This window comes from Poromitra crassiceps (assembly GCF_964638095.1).
Source record: "Poromitra crassiceps genome assembly, chromosome: 8".
NCBI classification, from domain to species: Eukaryota; Metazoa; Chordata; class Actinopteri; order Beryciformes; family Melamphaidae; genus Poromitra; species Poromitra crassiceps.
In genome coordinates this window covers 38,032,794-38,055,287 of record NC_139629.1, presented here as the reverse complement: position 1 = coordinate 38,055,287, position 22,494 = coordinate 38,032,794, and the positions used below count along the sequence as shown (strand labels likewise).

At 44.4% G+C, this 22,494-nt stretch overlaps 1 protein-coding gene across 1 annotated transcript; it reads left to right on the top strand.

The window, feature by feature from the left end:
• Window positions 1-581: 581 nt before the first annotated feature.
• clcnk (chloride channel K) lies at window positions 582-21,544 on the top strand (the record flags this gene model as incomplete). Its single annotated transcript, XM_083641206.1, has 22 exons — window positions 582-726; window positions 1,854-1,985; window positions 2,817-2,945; window positions 11,013-11,152; window positions 11,412-11,489; window positions 11,862-11,937; window positions 12,058-12,183; window positions 12,659-12,743; window positions 13,030-13,131; window positions 13,744-13,828; window positions 14,177-14,332; window positions 14,834-14,903; window positions 15,124-15,216; window positions 15,547-15,763; window positions 18,066-18,387; window positions 18,532-18,729; window positions 18,811-19,265; window positions 19,747-19,880; window positions 19,973-20,043; window positions 20,382-20,462; window positions 20,905-20,991; window positions 21,506-21,544. The coding sequence occupies 22 exons, from the start codon at window positions 582-584 to the stop codon at window positions 21,542-21,544; spliced, it is 3,021 nt and encodes a 1,006-aa protein (XP_083497332.1).
• Between the last annotated feature and the right edge of the window lie 950 nt (window positions 21,545-22,494).

Below are 22,494 nucleotides of genomic sequence, written 5' to 3'. Positions count from 1 at the left end.
GGTCTCTCCTCGCTTTATGGAGGGGGGTGCAAGTATCGGCGGTTTAACATCCAACGCAAAAGGTGTGTGACAAAGCGACGGTATAACACTGTTGGAATGAAAATGTGTTTCCATATCTGCAGTAAAGGCCGATGAAGGGCATCTAATGTTCCTTCAAAGAGTTAATATGACCTCCCCTCCCAACCTTTTTAGAGGTCAGTTCTGCTACCAACCCACCTACACACACTTACCCTCTCTCTCTCTCTCTCTCTCTCACACTCACACACACACACACACACACACACACACACACACACACACACACAGCCATATGAGAGATGCGAAGAGAGATCTGATACACTCTGCAAGCAACTGGTAGGTAAGTCTATTATACCTGTCCTATATATATTGGTTATAGCAACAACTGCTGTATTGTAATTTAGAATAGCCTATAGCCTTGTATTGTCAAGTTAATCATTATACTGAATTAAAGAGATATAGTTTAGTCATGCATCTATGAGTAATTGACAAACAAGCATTTTCATTGGCTATTTTCTTCACAATGTTTGAATCACATGGTAACAAAAACATTCCAAGGCAAAATGAAAAGTCTGGACGAGGTTCCTGGGAGGGAAACCAATGTGGAGAACCGGGAGCAAGAAAATCCCTGGGAGACATCCCATAATGAGAGCCCTCTCCTTGATGGTCCATGGAAACCATGCCAACGGTCCCGGACATTTGTCAAAGGTCAGGCTGAAGTGGAAAATCATTCTAATCTGATCGATACTGAGCCGGTAAATAGACAACTATACGTAGCTATTTGGAGGCAATCCTTCATCACTATACTGATGACATCATCAGTGATGTCACTGATGACATCATCACTGATGTGATCTATAGTCGTGTTTCCATTACCCTCAGAAATGCGCAAAATCTAAATATTGCAATAGAAATTGGGTAATGGAAACACGTAAATTTCGAAAAACCTCCCAAATATCGCAAAAAGTTTTTGCGCTCTCATGAGGTGGTTTTTCAGACGTGTCGATATAGCAGTTTATCGCAAAAGTGTAATGGGAACACATTTTTCGCATTTGCATGTCATGTGACTCATCTTCTCATTTGGAAACGGAGCGGAAAATGAAAGGAAAATGAGGGAGAAAGGGTTCGATAAGCCGTGGCAAAACCTCCGCAGCAAGTGGAAAACTTTTAAGCAACGCTACCTAGCAGAAAGACGAGTGTTGTGCAAAAGCGGAGCTGGGGAAAATAGATCATGTTTAATGACAGAAATCGGTCCATGGTGACAGGCTGCCTGTCTGTGTGCGCGCAGTTGTAGGCTACCTTTTTTCCTCTGCCTCTCGCGCTCACTGCATTCACTGCAGCCAGCAACATGTTGACACTCATTTTCTTTTGAATCGATAATCAGGCTCGTTTATATGCGTTGTAACTTCATGTTGTGATTTGCATTGAGCATGCAGGGGACGGGATTTGGGGCAGATCCCCGTGCGTAATCACTGTGGCAGCTGCTGCAACGGGGAATTGCGTTCAGGTGTGTGCGCCGTCACTCAAACTCAACTTCAATGGAAACGCCTACAAGTCGCAATTGTACATTGTCGAAGTTGTAGAAATATCGCAATTATTTTGCGAAAAACTGTAATGGAAACACAGCTATATATGACATCACTGATGACATTTATGACATCATCAGTGGCACAACAATGGAAACAGAACAGAGAGAGCCCACATTGCCATATGGATAGATAGATGAATACAGTAAAGTTCAAAATGTGCTCTACTGGTTCCTATCTAACAGTTGTGCAGAACAGGGTTTTGGGTGTAAAGCATGGCTGATGAGCCATGCTTCTGTGTGTGTGCAGCATGTCTGCTGAAGCTGAGGTGTGCTCTGGGAGCAGTGTGTGGGATGGAGTGGTACGGCTATGCTGCTCTAGGCATCCTGACTGCCATCCTCAGCTTCTTCATGGACCTGAGTGTAACAAAGCTGATAAGAGGTAACGACACAAACACACACACACACACACACACACACACACACACACACACACACACACACACACACACACACACGAGGGTAATCTAAATGGTTACTTTGATCATCTGAATTTTGTTCTAAACTTAGAAATGCCACATTAACCCCTTAATGGCGGTAGAGCAGAACGGCTCTGCTGTAAAAGCCTCTATACGGGCTGAGACCATGGCTGAGACGCAACACATTGATTTATGAACGGTGAGCAGACCGTTTGACTGGAACTAGTTACTATACGTGTACATTATCAGCAAATAATGGACAGCTTGCAGCAAAGCAGAATTGAGTATTCACCCAGACCATGGTATACGTTATGTTATGTTTAACTTTGTTTAATCTGGACCAAGGACCTTGCAAGGACCTTGAAGGACCTTGCAGGGACCTTGAAGGACCTTGCAGGGACCTTGCAAGGTCCTTGATAATTGAAGATTACTGCATCTGTGCGTGTCAGCGAGCTATTTCAATATCAGACTGTTGTTATGTTTACACGCACCAGAGGCCGCCGCTACTGGCATATGCATTGCATGCATGCACTTCCTCACACGACCACAAACATCTGCATTTTAAACCCCTTGAAAATCGACCAATGTTGTTGTTTTCCTTGTGAGGGCGTTGCGCGCGCGCACACACACACACACACACACACACACACACACACACACACACACACGTATGCATGCACGTGCACGCATGCACACACACACACACACACACACACACACACACACACACACACAGTACACACAGTACACGTGAGTGAAGGACACAGAGTAATGATTCCCTCGCTCCCCTGTAGCTCATCGGTGGCTCTACCTGAATCTGGAGGGCAGCTGTCTGCTGCAGCTCCTCTGCTGGACTCTCTACCCAGCCTCCCTCTGTGCTCTGGCATCAGCCTTCTCCCACAATGTCTGTCCATTCTCCACAGGTCAGTGCTTTCTCCCTCAACGTCTGTCCATTCTCCTCAGGGCAGCGGAGATCCGAACCTTTGGGTATTGTATGTGGGGTGCCGCAGGGATCTATTTTGGGGCCTCTTTTGTTTCTTTTGTATATTAATGATATGCCAGCGGCTGTTGCAATGCAAGCTTTTGTTGTACGCTGATGATTCTGCATTGCTGGTCGCGCGCCGGTCGAAGAGGTGAGCGAGGCGGCCGGAGGGAGGAACATTGAGGAGGGGGCGGACCCCCGAGTCTGGAATTTGTGTGTAATATTCTGTGAGAGGCAGCAATGTGCCGCAAGGCATCCAGTCTGCCGGAAAGCCATTAGATTCCCACAGAGGCCTTCCTTCAATCATGGCCACCTAATCCCTCGATATCTAATTGGCACATTCAAAGTCCTCAACTCTACGCCGTGATAGCTGATGTGTGGTGACCGTTCTGGAGCAAACTGGCTGCCGTGCATCACCCAGGTGGGTGCTACACATCGGTGGTGATGAGTTGAGTGCCCCAGTGATATGTCAAGCGCTTTGTGTAGGCTACTTAGAAAAGCGCTATTTAATTGCGATCAATTATTATGGCATGTGCACTAAGGGCTGAGGTGTCTATAAGAGGGTCTGTCCATATGTTTGTCTGTCTGTCTGTCTGTCTGTCTGTCTGTCTGTCTGTCCATATGTCTGTCTGTCTGTCTGTCTGTCTGTCCCTACGAAAGAAAGAAAGGCCAGGTCATACAGTTTTAGACGGTTCAGCCTGGTGGCCAGGTCACTGATGTTTTGTCACAGATGTTGTCATAAATCATTGATGATGTCACAGACAGTGATGATGACATCACTCACCGATGACATCACAATTTTTGAGTGACATGACCGATGACATCATCACTGATGGCATCACTCAATAAGCAACATCACTAATGACTCGATGACATCACAATTGCTCGAGCGTCATGACCAATGACATCACAGTGTCTGCCATAAATCACTCATGATGTCACTTATGCATAGACATTGTGACTAAACAGTGAAGTGAAATCATCCCTGATTTATGACTATGATCACTAATGGATGTCACTGATGAGTCACTTACGCATATTGCGACATCATCAGTGATGTCATAAATCCTTCTCTGCAAATGCTATAAGTAGGACAGGGTAACGAGGTAGAGTAGGCCCATAAAACACCAAAGAAGAAGAACAGCTAGACTACGAGTTCATCCGACGTATTTCAGCAAAGCCGTTACCGGGGGCCAGGCGGAACCGGGAATGGTACCCTGGGGCAGCAAGCCTCAAGCCGCAGGTTGGTAGGTAGGAGTCGGGGGGGCTTGCCTGCTCCAGCAGGCTTGTCGACACCCTGTGGGGGGCAAGCCTGCAAGGGCAACCTGCCCCAACATCGCCTGGACTACCCCTCGGGTCTAACCTTGTGAGGCAGCGTAGACACATCCAAACCATCTGGCAACATCAGGATAGGGTAATTCTTTAAATATCTACAAATAAGGAGCTATCTCATGAAACAGCAGAGAGAACAGATCAGATCAGAATACATGAGTTACTGGAATTTACGCAAATAAATAAAAAGTACAAGCAAAATGTATAAACTAAAATCCTATAGGGAACAAACGCAAATGTGGACAACACTACAGAGAAATTGGAAACAGAATTCGCAATAACAATTTTGGAGCAACATTGGACAAAAGTATTTAAAATAATTTTCAAGACAACACAGCGAACATGGGAAAGCCTGGAAAATTAACAAGATTCTAAAAATATACCAACCATTATCTAAAAATACAACATATCAGGAGGCGCGCGGTGCTGACTGCTGGAGGAAATCTGCGGAACCGGAGGCTAACCATGCACACATTTTCTATATGCCGAGTGTTGAAAACCTGGGGGCGCAGTTTAGGAGACACATTTTTCATCCAAAGATTAAAGAAGCTATTACAAGCGTACAGTATCGTTCCATTAGAGATAGAGAGGGAAGGAGATAAGTATCGATAGAATAACTCGCATACCATCACTGCATGAAAACAAATTACACAGAATCAGCTAGAAGCAAAATCACCATCTATCATCAATACCTAACTAACATTTGAAGAGATCAAAGAAATGGAAAGAATTACAAGTTGAGGGACAGAGAAGAGGAATTGTAAATCGGTCACGGAAATAATAATAGTTAAACTCAATAGATTCCTAACCTCAAATGATCTAGATAAACTCCAATCAGGCTTTCGCCCCCATCACAGCACTGAAACCGCGCTTACTAAAGTCATAAATGACATCAGAATGAACACAGACTCAGGCAAAAATTCGATTCTAGTGCTACTGGATCTTAGCGCTGCATTTGACACTATTGACCACTCAATTTTATTGGACAGACTGGAAAACTGGGTTGGGCTATCGGGTACGGTCCTCCAGTGGTTCAAGTCCTATCTTCAAGACAGGAAGTACTTCGTCTCCATTGGCAATTACACATCTGACCTAACTAGGATGACTTGTGGGGTGCCTCAAGGATCCATTATGGGGCCCGTTCTCTTCAACCTTTATATGCTCCCTCTAGGCCTAATTATGCAAAAAAACAAAGTAGCCTATCATAACTATGCAGACGACACTCAGCTGTATATAACTCTTTCCTCAGCTGACTATGCCCCCATAGAATCATTGTGCCAGTGCATTGATCAAATAAATAACTGGATGTGCCAGAATTTCCTACAGCTAAACAAAGACAAAACTGAGGTGATCGTGTTTGGCCCCAAAGAACAAAGGCTTAAAATCACTGTACGCCTTGAGTCTCTATCCCTGAAGCCTAAGGATCAAGTCAAAAATCTTGGAGTTATTATTGATTCCGATCTCAATTTTAACTCCCACATTAAGTCAATTAGAAAATCTGCTTTTTATCATCTTAAAAATATAGCAAGAATTAGGGGATACATGTCCAGACAGGATCTAGAAAAACTAATTCACGCCTTCATTTATAGTAGGTTAGACTACTGCAATAGCCTTTTTTCTGGTCTCTCCAAAAAAGAACTTAGGCAACTTCAACTTATTCAGAATGCTGCTGCTAGAGTTCTAACGAAGACTAAGAAAGCTGATCATATCACTCCAGTTCTTAAGTCCTTACACTGGTTGCCAGTGTGTCAGAGAATAGATTTTAAAATACTGTTATTAGTCTATAAATCACTTACGGCCTAGGCCCAAAATACATAGCTGAATTGCTCCCACGCTACGAACCGTCTAGAACTCTTAGGTCAACAGGGTCCAGCTTATTAACTGTCCCTAGGATCAAATCAAATCACGGGAAGGCTGCATTTACCCACTATGCTTCTGCTAGCTGGAACAAATTGCCTGAAGACCTCAGATCTGCCCCAACCTTACTTACTTTTAAAAATAGACTAAAGACTTTTATGTTTACCGTCGCTTTTAACTGCTGACAGCTACTACGCAAACCCAATGAGTCCTCTATAAGTTTGAGCTCTTTCTGCAACTGCTGCGCCTGTTGCTTATTACACTTTTTTTTAAAGTTTTGTTGTGATGCTTTTAAATCTTTTATTTTCCTGTCAACCATTTTATGTGCTTAATGAAGTTGCTTAATGCACTTTTTATACTCTTTTTTTTGTGATGCTTTTAAATGTCCATTTTACTCTCTTCTTTTATTTTCCTGTCAACCATTTTATGTGAAGCACTTTGAATTGCCTCTGTGTATGAAATGTGCTATACAAATAAACTTGACTTGACTTGACTTGACTTAAACACCACAGATTTGCGCCGGATACATTGTCTGGACTAGTTTTGCGCGCTCATTTCTAGGTTGGAGACTCATTGATGATGTCATGCATCAGTGATGATGTCATCAATGATATGTCACAATGTCTGTGGCATCATTAGTGGGTATGGCATCGTTTGTGTCATCACTGATGTCACAATGTCTACTGTGATCTCACGGATGATGTCACAATGTCTGTATTTGAATTCCAGGCGACCCCACCAGGGTGGCGACCCTAAGGTTGGGAACCACTGAGTTAGTTTTATTTTCCATATATACTGTATATAGTTTTGCGTGCTCATTTCTAGGTTGGAGACTCATTGATGATGTCATGCATCAGTGATGATGTCATCAATGATTATGTCACAATGTCTGCGGCATCATTAGTGGGTATGGCATCGTTTGTGTCATCACTGATGTCACAATGTCTACTGTGATATCACTGATGTCACAATGTCTGTATTTGAATTCCAGGTGACCCCACTAGGGTGGCGACCCTAAGGTTGGGAACCACTGAGTTAGTTTTATTTTCCATATATATATATATATATATATATACACACACACACACACACACACACACACACACACACACGCACACGCTGTATATCACTCACCAATGACATCACAAGTTCGAGTGACATTTTTGATGACATCATCACTGATGACATCCCTCAATAAACGACAACACTGATCACTAATGAGTGGCACCACTGATGACATCATTACTGTGGTGACATCATTCACTGATTACATCAATCTCTGATGGTATCATAATTGCTCAAGTGACATCACTGAAGAGTCACAGAAGTGCTGGCGACACACTCTGCTCGAGTGCTCGAGTGACATCACAGATGCCATCACTCACTGGGTGCGGTTGCACAAGTCTACCGGTATGACATCAATGAAGATGTCACAGTGTATGTCATAAATCACTGATGATGTCACTTATGTATAGACTAAACAGTGACATCATCAGTGATTCATGACATCACTAATGATGACATCTCAGGAAGATGCTTGTCTATATCTCATTGTTAGAGTAATTTACAATGATGACAATAAATATACTTGAACTTGAACTTGAACATCAATGATGATGTCACTGAACGAATCACTGATCATGTCACTGATGAGACTGATGAGTCACTTAGGTATATTGTGAGTGACACTAGTGAGGTCATAAATCCTTCTCTGTTGAGGCTATAATAGGACAGAATAATCTAATAAAATGTTGGAGGTGGATGTATCTGGAGCAGAAGTAGATTGAGGGATGTGTTTGGGCAAACTCAGACAATTGGGTCTGGGTGAGAAGAAGAATATTCCCCAACTGTGAGAGGCAGCAATGTGACGCAAGGCATCCAGTCTGCCGGAAAACCATTAGAAGAAGAAGAAGAAAAGTAAAAAAAATCATCCGCTGTTTTGGATCTGGCCATTACCGGGGACCAGGCGGAACCGGGAATGGTTGCCCTGGGGCAGCAAGCCTCACGCCGCAGGCTGGTAGGTAGGAGTCGGGGGGGCTTGCATGCCCCAGAAGACTTGTCCGCATAGGATAATGCCACTGCGGGCAAGCTTTCAGGGGTAGCCTGCCCCAACCCCGCCTGGACTACCCATAGTTTGTTTTGGGGGCATTTTGGATAATTTCCAGGGCAATTTTATAAAATGTTGGGTAATACATTAGTTCTATGTTGCATGACACACCACAATGTTCAACGACTTATCCCGTCATATTATATATATTATGATGTACTTGGCAAAAACCTTTCAAATAACGTAGACTGACAATACATGAGCTACTGTAGGTAAATGTCCAGTCCATCCTCCAACCCACAATAGTAGACTGACAGCTTTTTGAGGCCCTGACTGTTTCTATTTGATTTGGATCTGTTTCTAGTCGTGACTCAGCGGATTTTTTGAATATTAAAAATAGAAAATAAAATAAAATTATAGGGCGGACGTGAGATCCTGAGATTTGTGACCATCATGAATATATGATGTAGGCCGTACATAGTTCCGGTCCCTTCCTTTTGGGCATTGTTGGAGTTTGTTGTATCGCCAAAACTAGAAGAGTGGTAATTTATAGTGTATATTAGGGATGATTAATTGATTAATCGATTAAGAATTTGGTCGATCATATATCACATACTTTATTAACTGATTAACCAACAATGCAGGCTATGTGATATTTCTATAACTCACTTTGGGTGTCCGCCTTCCTTCCTTTCGTCCTTCTGTTATGTTATGGCATGGAACGTATGGGCCCTTCAACCATCCAACAGTTTGGTTGGTTGGTTGGTCGGTCGGTCCACAAAAAATGTAGGTCCACAAAAAAAGGTCCAGAAAATCAGTCATTAGACTGGATGGGGTCATCCCTATGTTCCCCGGGTCCTATGTTCCCCGGGTCCTATGTTCCCCGTTTTTCCCAAATGGTGTCCACCCGCTATGCCGACCACCCGCAATGCCGACCTTAGGTTTAGGCGTGGGGGTGGGAGAGGTTAGGTTTTGGGTTAGGGTCTGGGGGAGGTTAGGTTTAGGCATGGGGGGAGGTTAGGTTTGGCGTGGGGGCTGGGAGAGGTTAGTGAAAAACGGGGAATATAGAACCCGGGGAACATAGACATGATCCCGACTGGATGACATGATAGGGACAACAATAGGGAGCAGTGACGTCACCAGTGATGCCACGTAATGATGATGGATGCATGGCCAGCAGCTCTATAAGTCACTCTGTTGGTTGGTTCGTTGGTTCGTCCACAAAATCAATGTCAGTGGAGTGGGTGACATCACAATGGAGAGGATGATGTCACACTCCGACTTCAATAGTGAAGTCAGAGTTTCTGCATTACTGACATCATCACGAATCATCAAGGAGCACTGATGTCATACCTCCTAGGGACAGTTTTAGCGAGCAGAGAGAGGATGATGTCACACTCCGACTTCAGTAATGAGGTCAGATCATGCAATTCATATGCTGCTTGGATGGTTCGATTTTCCGGGTTGGTCAGTCGTTCTTCCGACGTCCGGATGGGTGTTCATGTGCTTGTAGTGTCAGAATAATCGGAATAGGGAAACCATATCAGCCAGCATACAGATGTATGTATACATGTCTGACTTGTAGGTATGACATGTCATGCACCATCTGTATGCATGTCTGACTTGTGGGTATGACTGATGTCATGCACCAGCCCCAAGCGTCGATTGGTGGCCAGAGCGATGGTGTTATTGTCATCATTGTCGAGTGATGGCCAGTGGTGCCTGCTCACATTAGATACCATGGTGCCCCATATACACAGCAGACTCAAATGTTGTTGCTATGATTTAATCTCTAATCGCCCATTGAAGATGAACTCAACCACTGAAATGATGTCTGGCTCCTGGTGATGTCTGGTTTGCCTCCTTCCCCACACACACAAACATTTGTAGATGAAAAAGGGAGAAAGATATCTTGATTTTTCAGCATAATCTTGTGGAAAGATTCTTCCCTATCCAACGTGCATGGCATATAGAAAAAGTCAAGGGTGATATTATCTTTCAGAGTGGCATTTAAAGTGAGAGGTAGCCGGCATGAAAAAGTCAAACCTGATCTTATCAGTCTAAAAAAAGGAGAAAATAAAATAAAATCAGGCCTTAATGAGAGTATGGAATAGGTCCGTTTGATTGGCACTTTATAACCTTTGTTTTAGAAAAACACAATACAAATATTTTTGTTAATGCAATGTGCCAGAAGGGGGAGACAAAGGTTTTGCACTACAATAGTTACACACTATACCTGAAAGATGGCTCTCCCCAATGATTATTTCTCTGTTTTCCTGAGGGAATGGCTACACTTCAAATCTGATTGGCACGCCACCCGGATGCCACCCCAGATTTTCTTGCCTGTCATTGGCTGTTCAGCTCTGACACACTGACGGTGTCTAAAATAACAAATGTGTTTGTTTTATGTTAACAGGTTGTAAAGCATCTTCAAGTTTAAAAGTTGGTGTCCATTGCCTCAATTAGATTTGTTTTTATTTGTGATGACCTGAGGGCAATTTGAACATTTTTCAAATGATTTCTCTCTGAGTTATTTTTAACAGCTTTAGCAGTCATTTTTGATATTTGGTCAAAATGCTTAATATCCAAAGAAAGTTGGAACATATTAAAGACTTGACTATCTAAATGTGAGGTTCTCTTTGCATCCTTTGAATTGACTTTACTCATACACATAGCTTTAACAATCATAATAAGGCCCTAACTAACTGCATTATGATTCACTCTCAATCTCTCAGTTTCAACATCCCACCTTCTCTTTTGGTTCTTCATCAGGCTCTGGGGTACCAGAGGTGAGGACCATGCTGGCCGGTGTTGAAATGCCTCACTACCTGTCCCTCACCAACCTGTTTGCCAAGTTCTTGGGTCTCACCTGTACGCTGGCTGCCGGCAGCACTGTTTTTTTGGGCAAAGTGGTACTAGTCTTCATCTCTTGACATCTCTGTATACCTCACCAGTGTTGGGCAGTAACCTCTGTCATTTTATTATGTTCCCCAGTAACGATTGTGTACTAAGTAAAGTTAATTGCTTTTTAAAGGAGTAATAAGTAACTTATTACACTTCCTGAGTAACTTGTCCAGCACTGCTCACCATACACAATGGCTTTCAGATTATGTGGAGGCAATGTTGTTGCCTGTTTCTCTTTGGGTTTCTATGATGTTATCTCAATTCCAGGGTCCATTTGTGCATGTCTCCACTATGCTGGGAAGCTACCTGAGCCATCTCTGCACGCTCATACAAGGCAACAAGGAGGTACAAGCAGGGAAAAATTAGAGAGTAGACCCACCTAAACTCACCTTTTCATTAGTTAACCACCGTTATTTAATTTGTAATAAATTATTTGTTAATTAGCCTATTGCAGACAGCGCCTCACTTTTAGTTTCTTCCTGTGTAGTGCTCTGAGCACACATTATTTGGCTTCCATACTGTTTACCATCAGACATTTTTGAGATTTTCAAGTATGCCATGAGTCGGAAAAGGTTGGGAACCGTATATTGATATTTAGTTTCCGTTAAGATATTAAATTGACATTGGACTGGATTTGTTCTGACTTGACTTGTGGTTCTACATTTAGACTTGACATGAATGATATGGACTTTGAAGCATGGCATGTCTCTTTTTCAGGGGAAGGCTGCTGGCGAAATGCTGGTTGTAGCTGCTGCTGTTGGGGTAGCCAGCTGCTTTGGCGCTCCTATCAGTGGTGAGAGGGCCCAGCCACAAACAATACACCCAACCCAAACACCAGTAGAACATCTCAGCAATACACGTGGGCGGATGATCATTCCCTGTAGTAATGGGTACCAGGCTCTCTCTCCTCTAGGGGTGCTGTTCAGCATGGAGGTGATGTGCTCTCACTTTGCCCTGAGGGATTACTGCCCATGTTTCTTCTCAGCGGCCTGCGGGGCGCTGACCTTCCGCCTGCTCTCCGTGTGGAGCGGAGACGGAGGTAACCGACGTCTGACTCACACTCGCCCCCTCAAGGTTCCAACACCCCAGACATGCATTTGCTGTTCGCTCTCGTACAGTATGTCAAGCATGTCAAGCTCCATTCAGAAATCTGTCCATTTAAAGCTGGAGTGCGTAACTTGTACATATAAATGCACGTCTGTTATACAAACAAGTTCCCACAATGCTGATTAAGCCTATCACTGGCAGATAACTCTCTCGGTATTCCACAGTAGAGCAGAGCTGTCAATCTGTTGTGGTCCGGGGACATTCCCGCACTGCGCACCAGAGACTTCCACCAGGCATAGCTCGCTAATTTCCAGTTAGCCTTTTGCTAACTTGAAACAAAAATTTATCAAATTCTGAAGACGGTAAAGTGAAATAAAATTGCAATTCAATAAAGTAGGAGATGATTTTATTTTGAAAGGTCTTGGGAGAAATTGGAAGGATGACTCCAATTAGTTTTGTGTCCACAGAGACTCTTCATCCGCTGTTTAAAACCGGTTTCTCCAATGCCTTACCTTTCTACCCAGTGGAGATCCTGGTATTTGCCTCACTGGGGTAAGTTTTATTTTATTTTATTTTAGTTGAACAAGTGACATGTAGATCTGGTTGTATCTCACAACAACTGTCAATCTGTGAATTCATACAGACATCTGTGCAATTAGTCATATTCAGTGCAGGAGAAAACCACTGACCACTTATATTTGTAATAATTAGCCTTCAGAGTTTGTTTTCTCCCCATAGCATTCATTTCCTGGTCTCAGACTGGACTATAACTAAACCTGTCGTCTCAGACTGGGCTATAAATAACTGTGGATTTGGTGTGATCTTTGTCTGAAAACAGTCTGCTGTGTGGAGCTGTGAGCTGCTTCTACCTCTTCTGCCATCGCTGGTTCCTGCACTTCACCAAAACAAACCCAATCTTCATCAAGATGTTGTCGACAGAGTGAGGGCTCATTTTTTTAAGCTACTCTTTGAAATATCTTAAAAATAACCGCAATGTACGGTTCCTTTCAATTAGACATACACAGTGTACAGCTTGGTTCTTCCTGGTCCCAGACAATAACAAACCGCCTCCCTCCTACTCTCAGCCACTCTCAGTGCGTTATCTCCCGGGAGTCGCCGGGACTCACTGTGATAGGTAGCAGACATGATTGACAAGCGTCACAGCGAATCAGCTGACAATGATGCATTCAATCAAGAGCCATCGGAAATCTCAAACAGCACAACTAATTATGTGAACTGAACTCCGTGCAATTTGTACGTCAAATTTCGGTGTAATTTCTTACTGGTGCTAACGGGGGTGCTATTGTATTTGCTACTGGTGCTTCAGCCCCAGCAAGCACGCCCTTAGCGCCGCCTATGGGTTAATCAGAACAACATAATATACCTTTAACAACACAAGAAGGGGAAACGACTGGTCTAGTGTTAATGTTTCTTCTGATGAGATCACAGAAAGCGGATAACCTGTGAGAACTGACTTTTCAAACTGAAATGAATTGTATGTAAGTGACATTATAAGAATACCACCTGTGTCAACATAACTGTCTCTCACCAGGAAGGCTGTATACTCAGGCAGCGTGGCCTTCCTCCTTGCATCTCTGACATTCCCCCACTCTGCTGGTCAATATATGGCTTCTAAGGTGGGCTTCAGACAGTGCAGAACATCCAGCATTTGTTTCCATTGTTGCACAGCTGGCTTCTCTGGCAAGACATTCAGTCATCTATAGTACTGCATGCAGGGATGACGTTTTGTAGGCTTACCCAGAAGTCCCTGCACTTCCTGGTTCGTACGCGTAAAAGTCAATGGGATTTTTGTAAAGCTAAACAGGTTGTACGTCACTTTTATGGAAGGGGGAATGTAGCGAAAGTAATATAGTAAAGTAACTAATTACTTTTAATAATAGGCAATAAGTAAAATAATTGTATTACTTTTCAATAATAAGTAACTAATTACACTTCCTGAGTAACTTGCCCAACACTGTCCACAGCACACCATGAAGCAGCTCCTCACCTCCCTATTGGACAGCAGGCAGTGGGGCTCTCAAGCCCACAATGCCTCTGTGGGCCTGGAGCCAGAGCCTTGGCAGGAGAGGGGCTCAGGGAGTCCGGTCTACCTCTCCTTGGCCTTCTTTCTGCTTATGAAGGTGCAGATATTAAGGAATCTTTGATCTGACGCAGGAAAACCAATGGCAGCATAAGATAAACATTGGTTGATTTTCAAGGTGGTTAATACGAGTGATGTTTACGAATGTGACCTCTTGTGGTCGTGTGAGTAAGTGCATGTGCATGTTACAGTGACTGGAAATCGACCAATGTTGTCATTTTCGATATGAGGACATGTTGATTTAACGAGTCGACAAGAAAATGAGTGCATGCATAGTCTGTGTATTAATGAAGATGTTTCTGTATGAAGAATAGTTTCTGACACCCATCAAAAAGCGGTCAACAGACCTTCCATACCAATCAATTAGTTTGGATGCATCAACACATGAACATTAATTTGTGCCAAATTGATTTAAGAGCACTGCAGATTGTCAATAACTCTTCATTCATACATAATGACATACCATTGTGCTAGATGTACTAGTAGTGTTGAATAGAGTTATATAAGCATTTGACTGTGTGTCTCCATTGTTCGTACTAAGCTGTGGATGATGCTCCTAGCCTGCACTCTGCCTCTGCCAGCCGGCTACGTCATGCCTGTCTTTATCTATGGTGAGTGAGAGGAGAAGCTGGACCACAGGGTCACAATTCTACGCACTTTGGCTGCATGTGTACAGTTCGTTTTTCTCCATTGCGTCCCCCCCCCGTCCCCGTCCCTGTCCCCGTCTCCCCCCTCCATGTTAGCTCCTCGCCCCAGAATGTGAAAAACAAGACGCCATGTTGCTTGGAGGTTTTTCTTGGCATTGGTTCTGTACCTTCTTCTGTTTTCCAGGAGCAGCGATGGGCCGTTTGGTAGGGGAAGGACTCGCTTCTGTGACTTCAGGCCAGCAGTGGGCTGTAAATCCTGGAGGCTACGCACTGGCTGGTATAAACCTGGCTGATCGCTTTTTGTTGTTGAGACAGTGATCACATCAAACCTGTTTATCTACAATATATTTTATTTGATTGATATCCTACTTCAATGTACCTGAGCCTGTTTTGAATGTTGTAATATAAGGTTTGACTCTAGTGGAAAAGTCTCTTAAGAAGCATTATATAGACTATCGATAAGCTACATCATATCCATCATAACAGAGGTGGACATATCTCTATCTGATGTTTGATAAGTCCCAAATACCCAAGTACCAAACACAACTTCTCTACACATGTATTACTGAATTAGCTATGGTACCTTACCTCCTATTGTGTCCTGAAGGGGCAGCAGCGTTCTCTGGGGCGGTGACACACACCTTGTCCCCAGCACTCCTGGCTGTGGAGTTAACTGGCCAGTTCAGCCACGCGGTGCCCATCCTCCTCGCCACCCTGCTGGCCAACGCCGTGGCTCGCTCTGGGAATCGCCCATCGTTCTACGATGCCTTGTCCATCAGCAAGAGGCTCCCACACCTCCCCTCTCTGTTGAAGGCCTGCCCTCGGTAAACACACACACAAGCTAAGGGCTCAAACTGTTACAAATGAAGCCATTTTTTGGGGGAGATTGTCTTGTTGACGAACTTAGCCATCAGGCTATGGTCCCATGATAGATGATAAAACAGGCTATGTTTTGGGGCGTGATTGACAGGTCACCTATTTGTGATGGTGCAGCTCGCTGATCATGGTCCAACAGCAGGCGGCGCTGTGGCTCTTCTTGTCACTTGACGCTTCAAAACAGGAGTCCACAAACCAATACGTGACGTCACGCTGGCTACGTCCATATTTTTATACAGTCTGTGGAAGCGTGACTATGGCTCCAACTTCTCCAAGCTAATCTTGTGAAGCTAGACCTGAATCAGACGAGAACTTCTTGACAGAAAATGTTGGATAACGAGACTTTGAGGAGCCAGAGGCAGCCATTTGATTAGCTCCAAGTTTGAAAACACACCCCAGAACCAGCAGCTCTGGTTTGTTTAGCAGAGCAGAAGCAATTTTCCTTAGTTTAGCTACACTAATGGTAAAAATGGTCTTGAAGACGAGTCGATCATGTCAATAATGCTGTCACAGGTAGTAAAGCCTATGGCAAACATTGGCAGTTGTTGGATAATGTTTGATTGGTGAGCCATGGGCTAAAGGATTGAGCATGTCAAATCTGACCAAACATCTCCAAACAAGGACAGACAGCCATGGCACACCAAAGAAACATGTGTCTGTGTTTGTTGTACAGTATAATGTTTGATTGGTGTGTGATAGAGAATAAAATTCTCTTCTCCGCTAAATGTGATAATTAACAGCTTATCTAACCAAATAAATTGAAGCCATGAGTCTAGGAAGATGTCTTCATAAAAGTATATTTATTACCATAACATTCTCTGCAATATGTATATTGTCAGAGGGCTTGAATCTCAATGTACACATTTCTGATCAATGTACAGAGTCAAATATTCAGCAAATGGCTGTCAGTGTAACATAGATTTATACTCAGAGAGAGGAAGAGGAAAAGGCAGAGAGGAGGGGGTTGAATGTGTGTGTGCGCTGCTCCAGTCTGACTGAGAGACTGTTATCAATTGTTATGGTACACGACGCACTGACCAAGGTCTCAGCAAAGAGGAGAAGTCCTCTGCTATGGGTGAGATGTCATGGGCCAGCAAATATGCAATGACTCATAGCATTAATTATGTGTATGCAATTATAGCTTATAGCTTATTGATTAGGAAATGCCAATGGAACTTATATTTTTCTCCAACAGTGTGCCATGGGCTTAAAGGCCAAGGGATTGATGCAGAAGTTGAAGTTGACGGCAAAATAACAGAAATAATAATAATAATAATTATAGCTGCTGGCCCGGCCACTAATAATTGTATTATAAAGAAAACCCCTCCACTGTCCACATTTGCAAATAGGAGACACAACAGCCCCAGAGAAATCTACATGTGGTGCTATCAGTGCTAGTTTGTCTTGTACGAGAAGATTTTCCAAAGAAACGTCACTCATGAGCAGATGTATCTACGAGAATTACATAGTCACCGGAGATACTAGATTCTACCAAAACTACTAATACAGCATGTATACAGTACACACACACACACACACACACACACACACACACGTACGAACGCACCTCCAAAACATCTCACTACTAAGACCACAATGGAAATAAGTCCCGTGAGGGTTTTGTGTTACCCTCTTTTAATTGTGCAGGTACTTTGTGTTGCAGCCATGTCTTTTTAAATTGAAGTGTCAAACATATAAACTAAAGTAAACTAGATGTATCCTCCTGACATGCTCCTCGATGCTGGGGGAGGGGGCAGGGCAGGGTGAGGGGTCAGGGCAGGGTGTGGGGGAGGGGTCAGGGCAGGGGGAGGGGTCAGGGCAGGGTGTGGGGGAGGGGTCAGGGCAGGGTGTGGCGAGGCGCGGCGTACTCGGCCATGTTGGACAGTCCATGTGCCACACAGCAGCTGAGCTGCTCGCGTGGCATCCCCATACTGCAGGCCTCGTGCCACTCATTGGTGCTCTCGTCGTAGCGCTCCACCTTATTGGAGTTGTAGAAGCCTCCTCCACACACGAACAGCTGGTCGTCCACCACCTCAATGCCAAACCAGTAGCGTGGAGTCAGCATGTCGGGCACGGCGCTCCACGTGTTGGTTAGTGGCTCGTAGGCCTCTGCGCTGCGCAGGTTGGTGCCGTCCCAGCCGCCGACTGCGTAGACGCGCTGTCTGTAGGCGATGACGCCCAAATAACCGCGCCTGCTGCTCATGTGGGCGATCTTCATCCACTGGTTGGTGTCTGGGTTGTAGCACTCAGCTGTGTTCAGGCTCCTCTTCCCATCGTGACCACCACAGATGTACACCTTGCCGTTGAGTACTGTGGCGCTGGCGTAGCTCCGCCGCTCCTTCATGGGCGGGAGCAGAGTCCACTTGTCAGTCTGAGGATCATAGCACTCAGCACTGTCGAGCTGGACGCGTCCATTGTCGCCCCCCATGGCATAGATGCTGCCATTCAGTACTGTCACGCTGACATCGCTCCGGCGATTATGCATAGGCGCCACATCGTGCCAAGTACGAGTACGGAGGTCGAACCTCCGCACGCTGCTGAGACTGTGACTCGTGTTGTAGCCGCCAACACAGTAGACGGCGCCATTTAGGAAAGCGGTGCCGTGGTCAGTCCGGAGAGGCTCAACGTTTGGTACATTGACCCAGAGCTCGGCGCGGGGATCGTATACCTCAATATTGGTTATATAGCTGTAACTCTTTCCTCCGATGGCCAACAGGATGGCATGAGGCAGGCGCGGGCATGTCAGAGGGTTGGAGGGTCTGTTGGTGATGACATCATACATGGCCCTCTCTGCGTCGATGATGACCGCCTCACACTCGGCATTGTCCTTAACCAGACTGTTGTTCTTCACCTGGTTGATGAAGTAGTCGGTGGTCATCAAGCCCAGGCGGATCTTGGGCAGCAGCACGGAGATGTGACCTTCACGCTCCTCGGGTGAGTGGGCGATCCAGCGGAGCACGGCCTCGAACGCCATGCTCTCCCGCCTCACGTTCAGATCTTCCCGCCCCAGGATGTCCGTCAGCTGCTCCAGAGAGAGTTCCAGGAACTCTTCGGAGGCCGCGGCGATCTGCTCAAAGTGCTCCAGGATGAAGAGAAAGGCCTTGCTCCTCAGGTCCGGGCAGTAGTAGAAGTCTACAAACTTAAAGATGCCGATGCAGTTCTCCGGGCAGAGCCGCGCCTCCAGGAACTCACAGCAGGAGCGGACAATCCCCATCATGCCGAGGTAGTCTGCTGCTATCAACAGCTCCTCCACGTTGTCCTCGGTCACCGGGACAGAGTGGGTGTAGGCGTACTCTATGAGGAGACGCATCATGTCTGCCGACATGGGGCCGGTCATGTCGTAGATGTTGTCCTGGGACGTCCAGCCATGGGTGAAGAAGAGAGCGTGGAAGTATTGGCTGCAGAGGACGGCCTTGCGTGCGTTGAATTCCACATCATCCACTCTGACCTGTAATTTATTCATTTCTTTGGGATCTGGATTATTTTTGTCCTTCTCCTGGAGGCAGTGTTGCCAGGTGGGAAATGTTGAATTATCGTACCTGAGGGTCAAAATGATCGTTTCTGGAGGGAAATTATCGTACACGAGCAGCGGCCACCTTCCACCTTCTTCTTCTTCTAATGGCTTTCTGGCCGCGCTTCCACCACTTATATAGCATCAGCCAGGAAGGATTTATGCCATCACTGATGACATCACAATTGCTCAAATGACATCACTGATGACATCACAATTGCTTGAGTGACATCATTGATGACATCACAATTCCCTGATTTATGACATCACTGATGATGTCACAAATCGTTACATCAACAGACAGCCCACTAACACCCCCCGCCCACTGGTGATGATCATGATGATGATTAAAAAATAAATATATAATACTGTAATCACAGCTACTTCTGGTGGTGGTCTAACATGCTCCATGTTTCCTAGGCTCTCCTCTATACCGATAGGAGGGCTCGTAGGAGGGAGTGCAGCGCCGCTCCACCCAGCTGCCGGGCCGGCCGAGGTCCAGCATGTCGTCAGCAGCAGCGCGGAGGAAGACATCCCTGTGGTGGACTCACTCGGTGGGTGAGATTTGATTGAGTTTTTTCTAGCGCACATATATATATATATATATATATATATAAAACCTGCTCTCCTGTCTTCTCTTTTGAAGACTCTCAGATGTTGCTGGGCAGCGTGCGCCGGGCGGACCTGCTCGCCTTCCTGCACCACAGTCAAAAGCAGGTAAAGGGATGGATGCGGACAGAGGTCCATAACTGAAGTGTGCGGCGCTGCTTGGAAGGCAGATCGTGTGCTAAGGAGCCATTTGACATTGACTGAAGTTGATGCAATGCAGAGTATGAGAGTAGCACTTCAAAAGCCCATTCAAATGACAACTTCCCTTGACCCTTGTCCATCTAAAAATATATTCCATACAGTTCCTCTTTGGGTTCACCCATTTGGTTACAAATCTAAATGTTTTTTGTTTGTGTGTGTGTGTGTGTGTGTGTGTGTGTGTGTGTGTGTGTGTGTGTGTGTGTGTGTGTGTGTGTGTGTGTGTGTGTGTGTGTGTGATCCTTCAGGCGCCGGGCAAACATCTGGAGGAGGCTTGCTGTATCCGTCCGTCCTCTGTCCTGTTATCAGCTCACAACAGCGTCCAGGAGGTCAGAGAGACTTTGGAAAATCACATTAGTATAGACATGTCTCTGGCAAGCTGCTTGAACATTTCATAGGTAGACGGGATATGCATTGCAGATATTGGTAATTCAATCAACATTCTTCCTATCACAATTGTCATTTCAGATATCCACTCCTGCGACTTCGACATACTTAAACCTCAGACTGTCACTATGACGTGTAACATTAATGTTCATGTATCTAGAAACGTGACATGCAACATATTTTCCTTCAGAAATGTTCATATTACATTTCTGTGGATTTCAGAAATGTACAATGCAGACATTTTATTCTGATTGGGCTGAATTAGCCTACGACCAGTCGTTGATATCACATCGATATACACTGATGATGTGACATGTTCAAAGGGCTTGCCATTTGAGATGAGTGGGTTGAAAGCTTGTGTCTCCTCTACACTGCCCTCTGCAGGCCCACGCCGTCCTGAGCCTGCTGGGAGCTCAGAGCGTGTTTGTGACAGACAGAGGCAGGCTAGTCGGCCTCATCTCATGGCTACAGGTATTAAACAAACTTCCCCATGTATGAATACACTGTCACTCGCCAACACTCACAAATACAAAGAACAAAAGACACATTCATATGTTCTTAACTTTTCTTTTAATAATAACAATACCTCCATAAATAACAAACACAAATAATAATAATAATAATAACAATAATAATAATAATAATAATAATAATAATAATAATAATAATAATAATTATTATTATTATTATTATTATTATTATTATTATTATTATTATTATTATTATTATTATTATTATTATTATTATTATTTATTTTTTCTCAAATCATAGAACAGACAGTGAGCATAGTGAACTCCTGGTAAATTGTATGAAGAATTATTTTTATAAAGAAAATCCTGTTGTCATCTTTGCCTCCTGCATATGCACAGTGTAAACAGCCCTCTGTGGATTGACATGATGCTGGGTGGTGGAGGTGGCAAAATGGCTGCCAATGAATACAGAGTAGAGAGTCATCTCTCCCTCCTCCTCTCTGTTTCTCCAACAGATGAAGAGAATATTAGAAGACCTGACCAAAGACATCTAAAGCCTCGGGCCTGACTGAATCATCTCTGTCTTGTTTAGTGTGTAAACCAGGCAGACTCTGATCTGATATCACGTCTTCATTCTCCAACCATAACCCTGTTTGCTGCACAAACCACATTGTCATTGGCCGGAAGCTCCTTTGGTGACCATCTATCAGAGCTGGTTGGCTCGTTAGGCCGTTTAGTGTAATTAGCAGGAGGAAGGCAGAACCTCGTCTCATTTGCAGGCCTGAGTTTATGACACAGCAGTATTAAAAGGCATTATTGTGTGCCGGTGTTTTTCCTCAGAATAATTTGTGCGAAAGATGAAAAGAAAACTGCCAGAGATGGGGGGAGTTGGACTTGAGTCACACTTAAGTCAGACACACAGTAACTTGAGACTTGACTTGAGACTCATCCTCCAAGACTTGAGACTTGTGAACAATCTTTTTGTATGTTTTTTTGGGGTGCAATAACATTAAAGAAAATGTCTACTAATGTCATCCAATCAATGCTGATACTGTATGCTAATAGATAAAGGAGTGAGGATTACAGTGAATGCTTTGAATTGCTTAGTTGTAGCTATAGTGTTCTAAGCAGACCAGATGGCATGCAGCAGATGATATAATGCTCATCCATAATAGACTTGACTTGGAATTGTGACGAAAGACTTGAGACTTGACTTTTGGACTTGCCCCTCAAAGACTTGAGACTTGCCTTGGACTTGCAAAAAATGACTTGTGAGTAGCTCTGCCTCCAGCTCATGTTGTTTGACGATATCATTCGTCACAGCATATTTCTCACCCTTGTATTTTGACGGATTAACATCTCGCAGCAGAACGACAGCCGTTGTTGTTGTGGTAGTTAGCCTGCGTGAGCGTGGCCTTTTCTTCTCTTTCTTACCTTAGCTTAGTTGCCTAACCTTAACCAAGTTGTTTTATTTGCATAATGTTTTCAAATCATCTTCAAATGT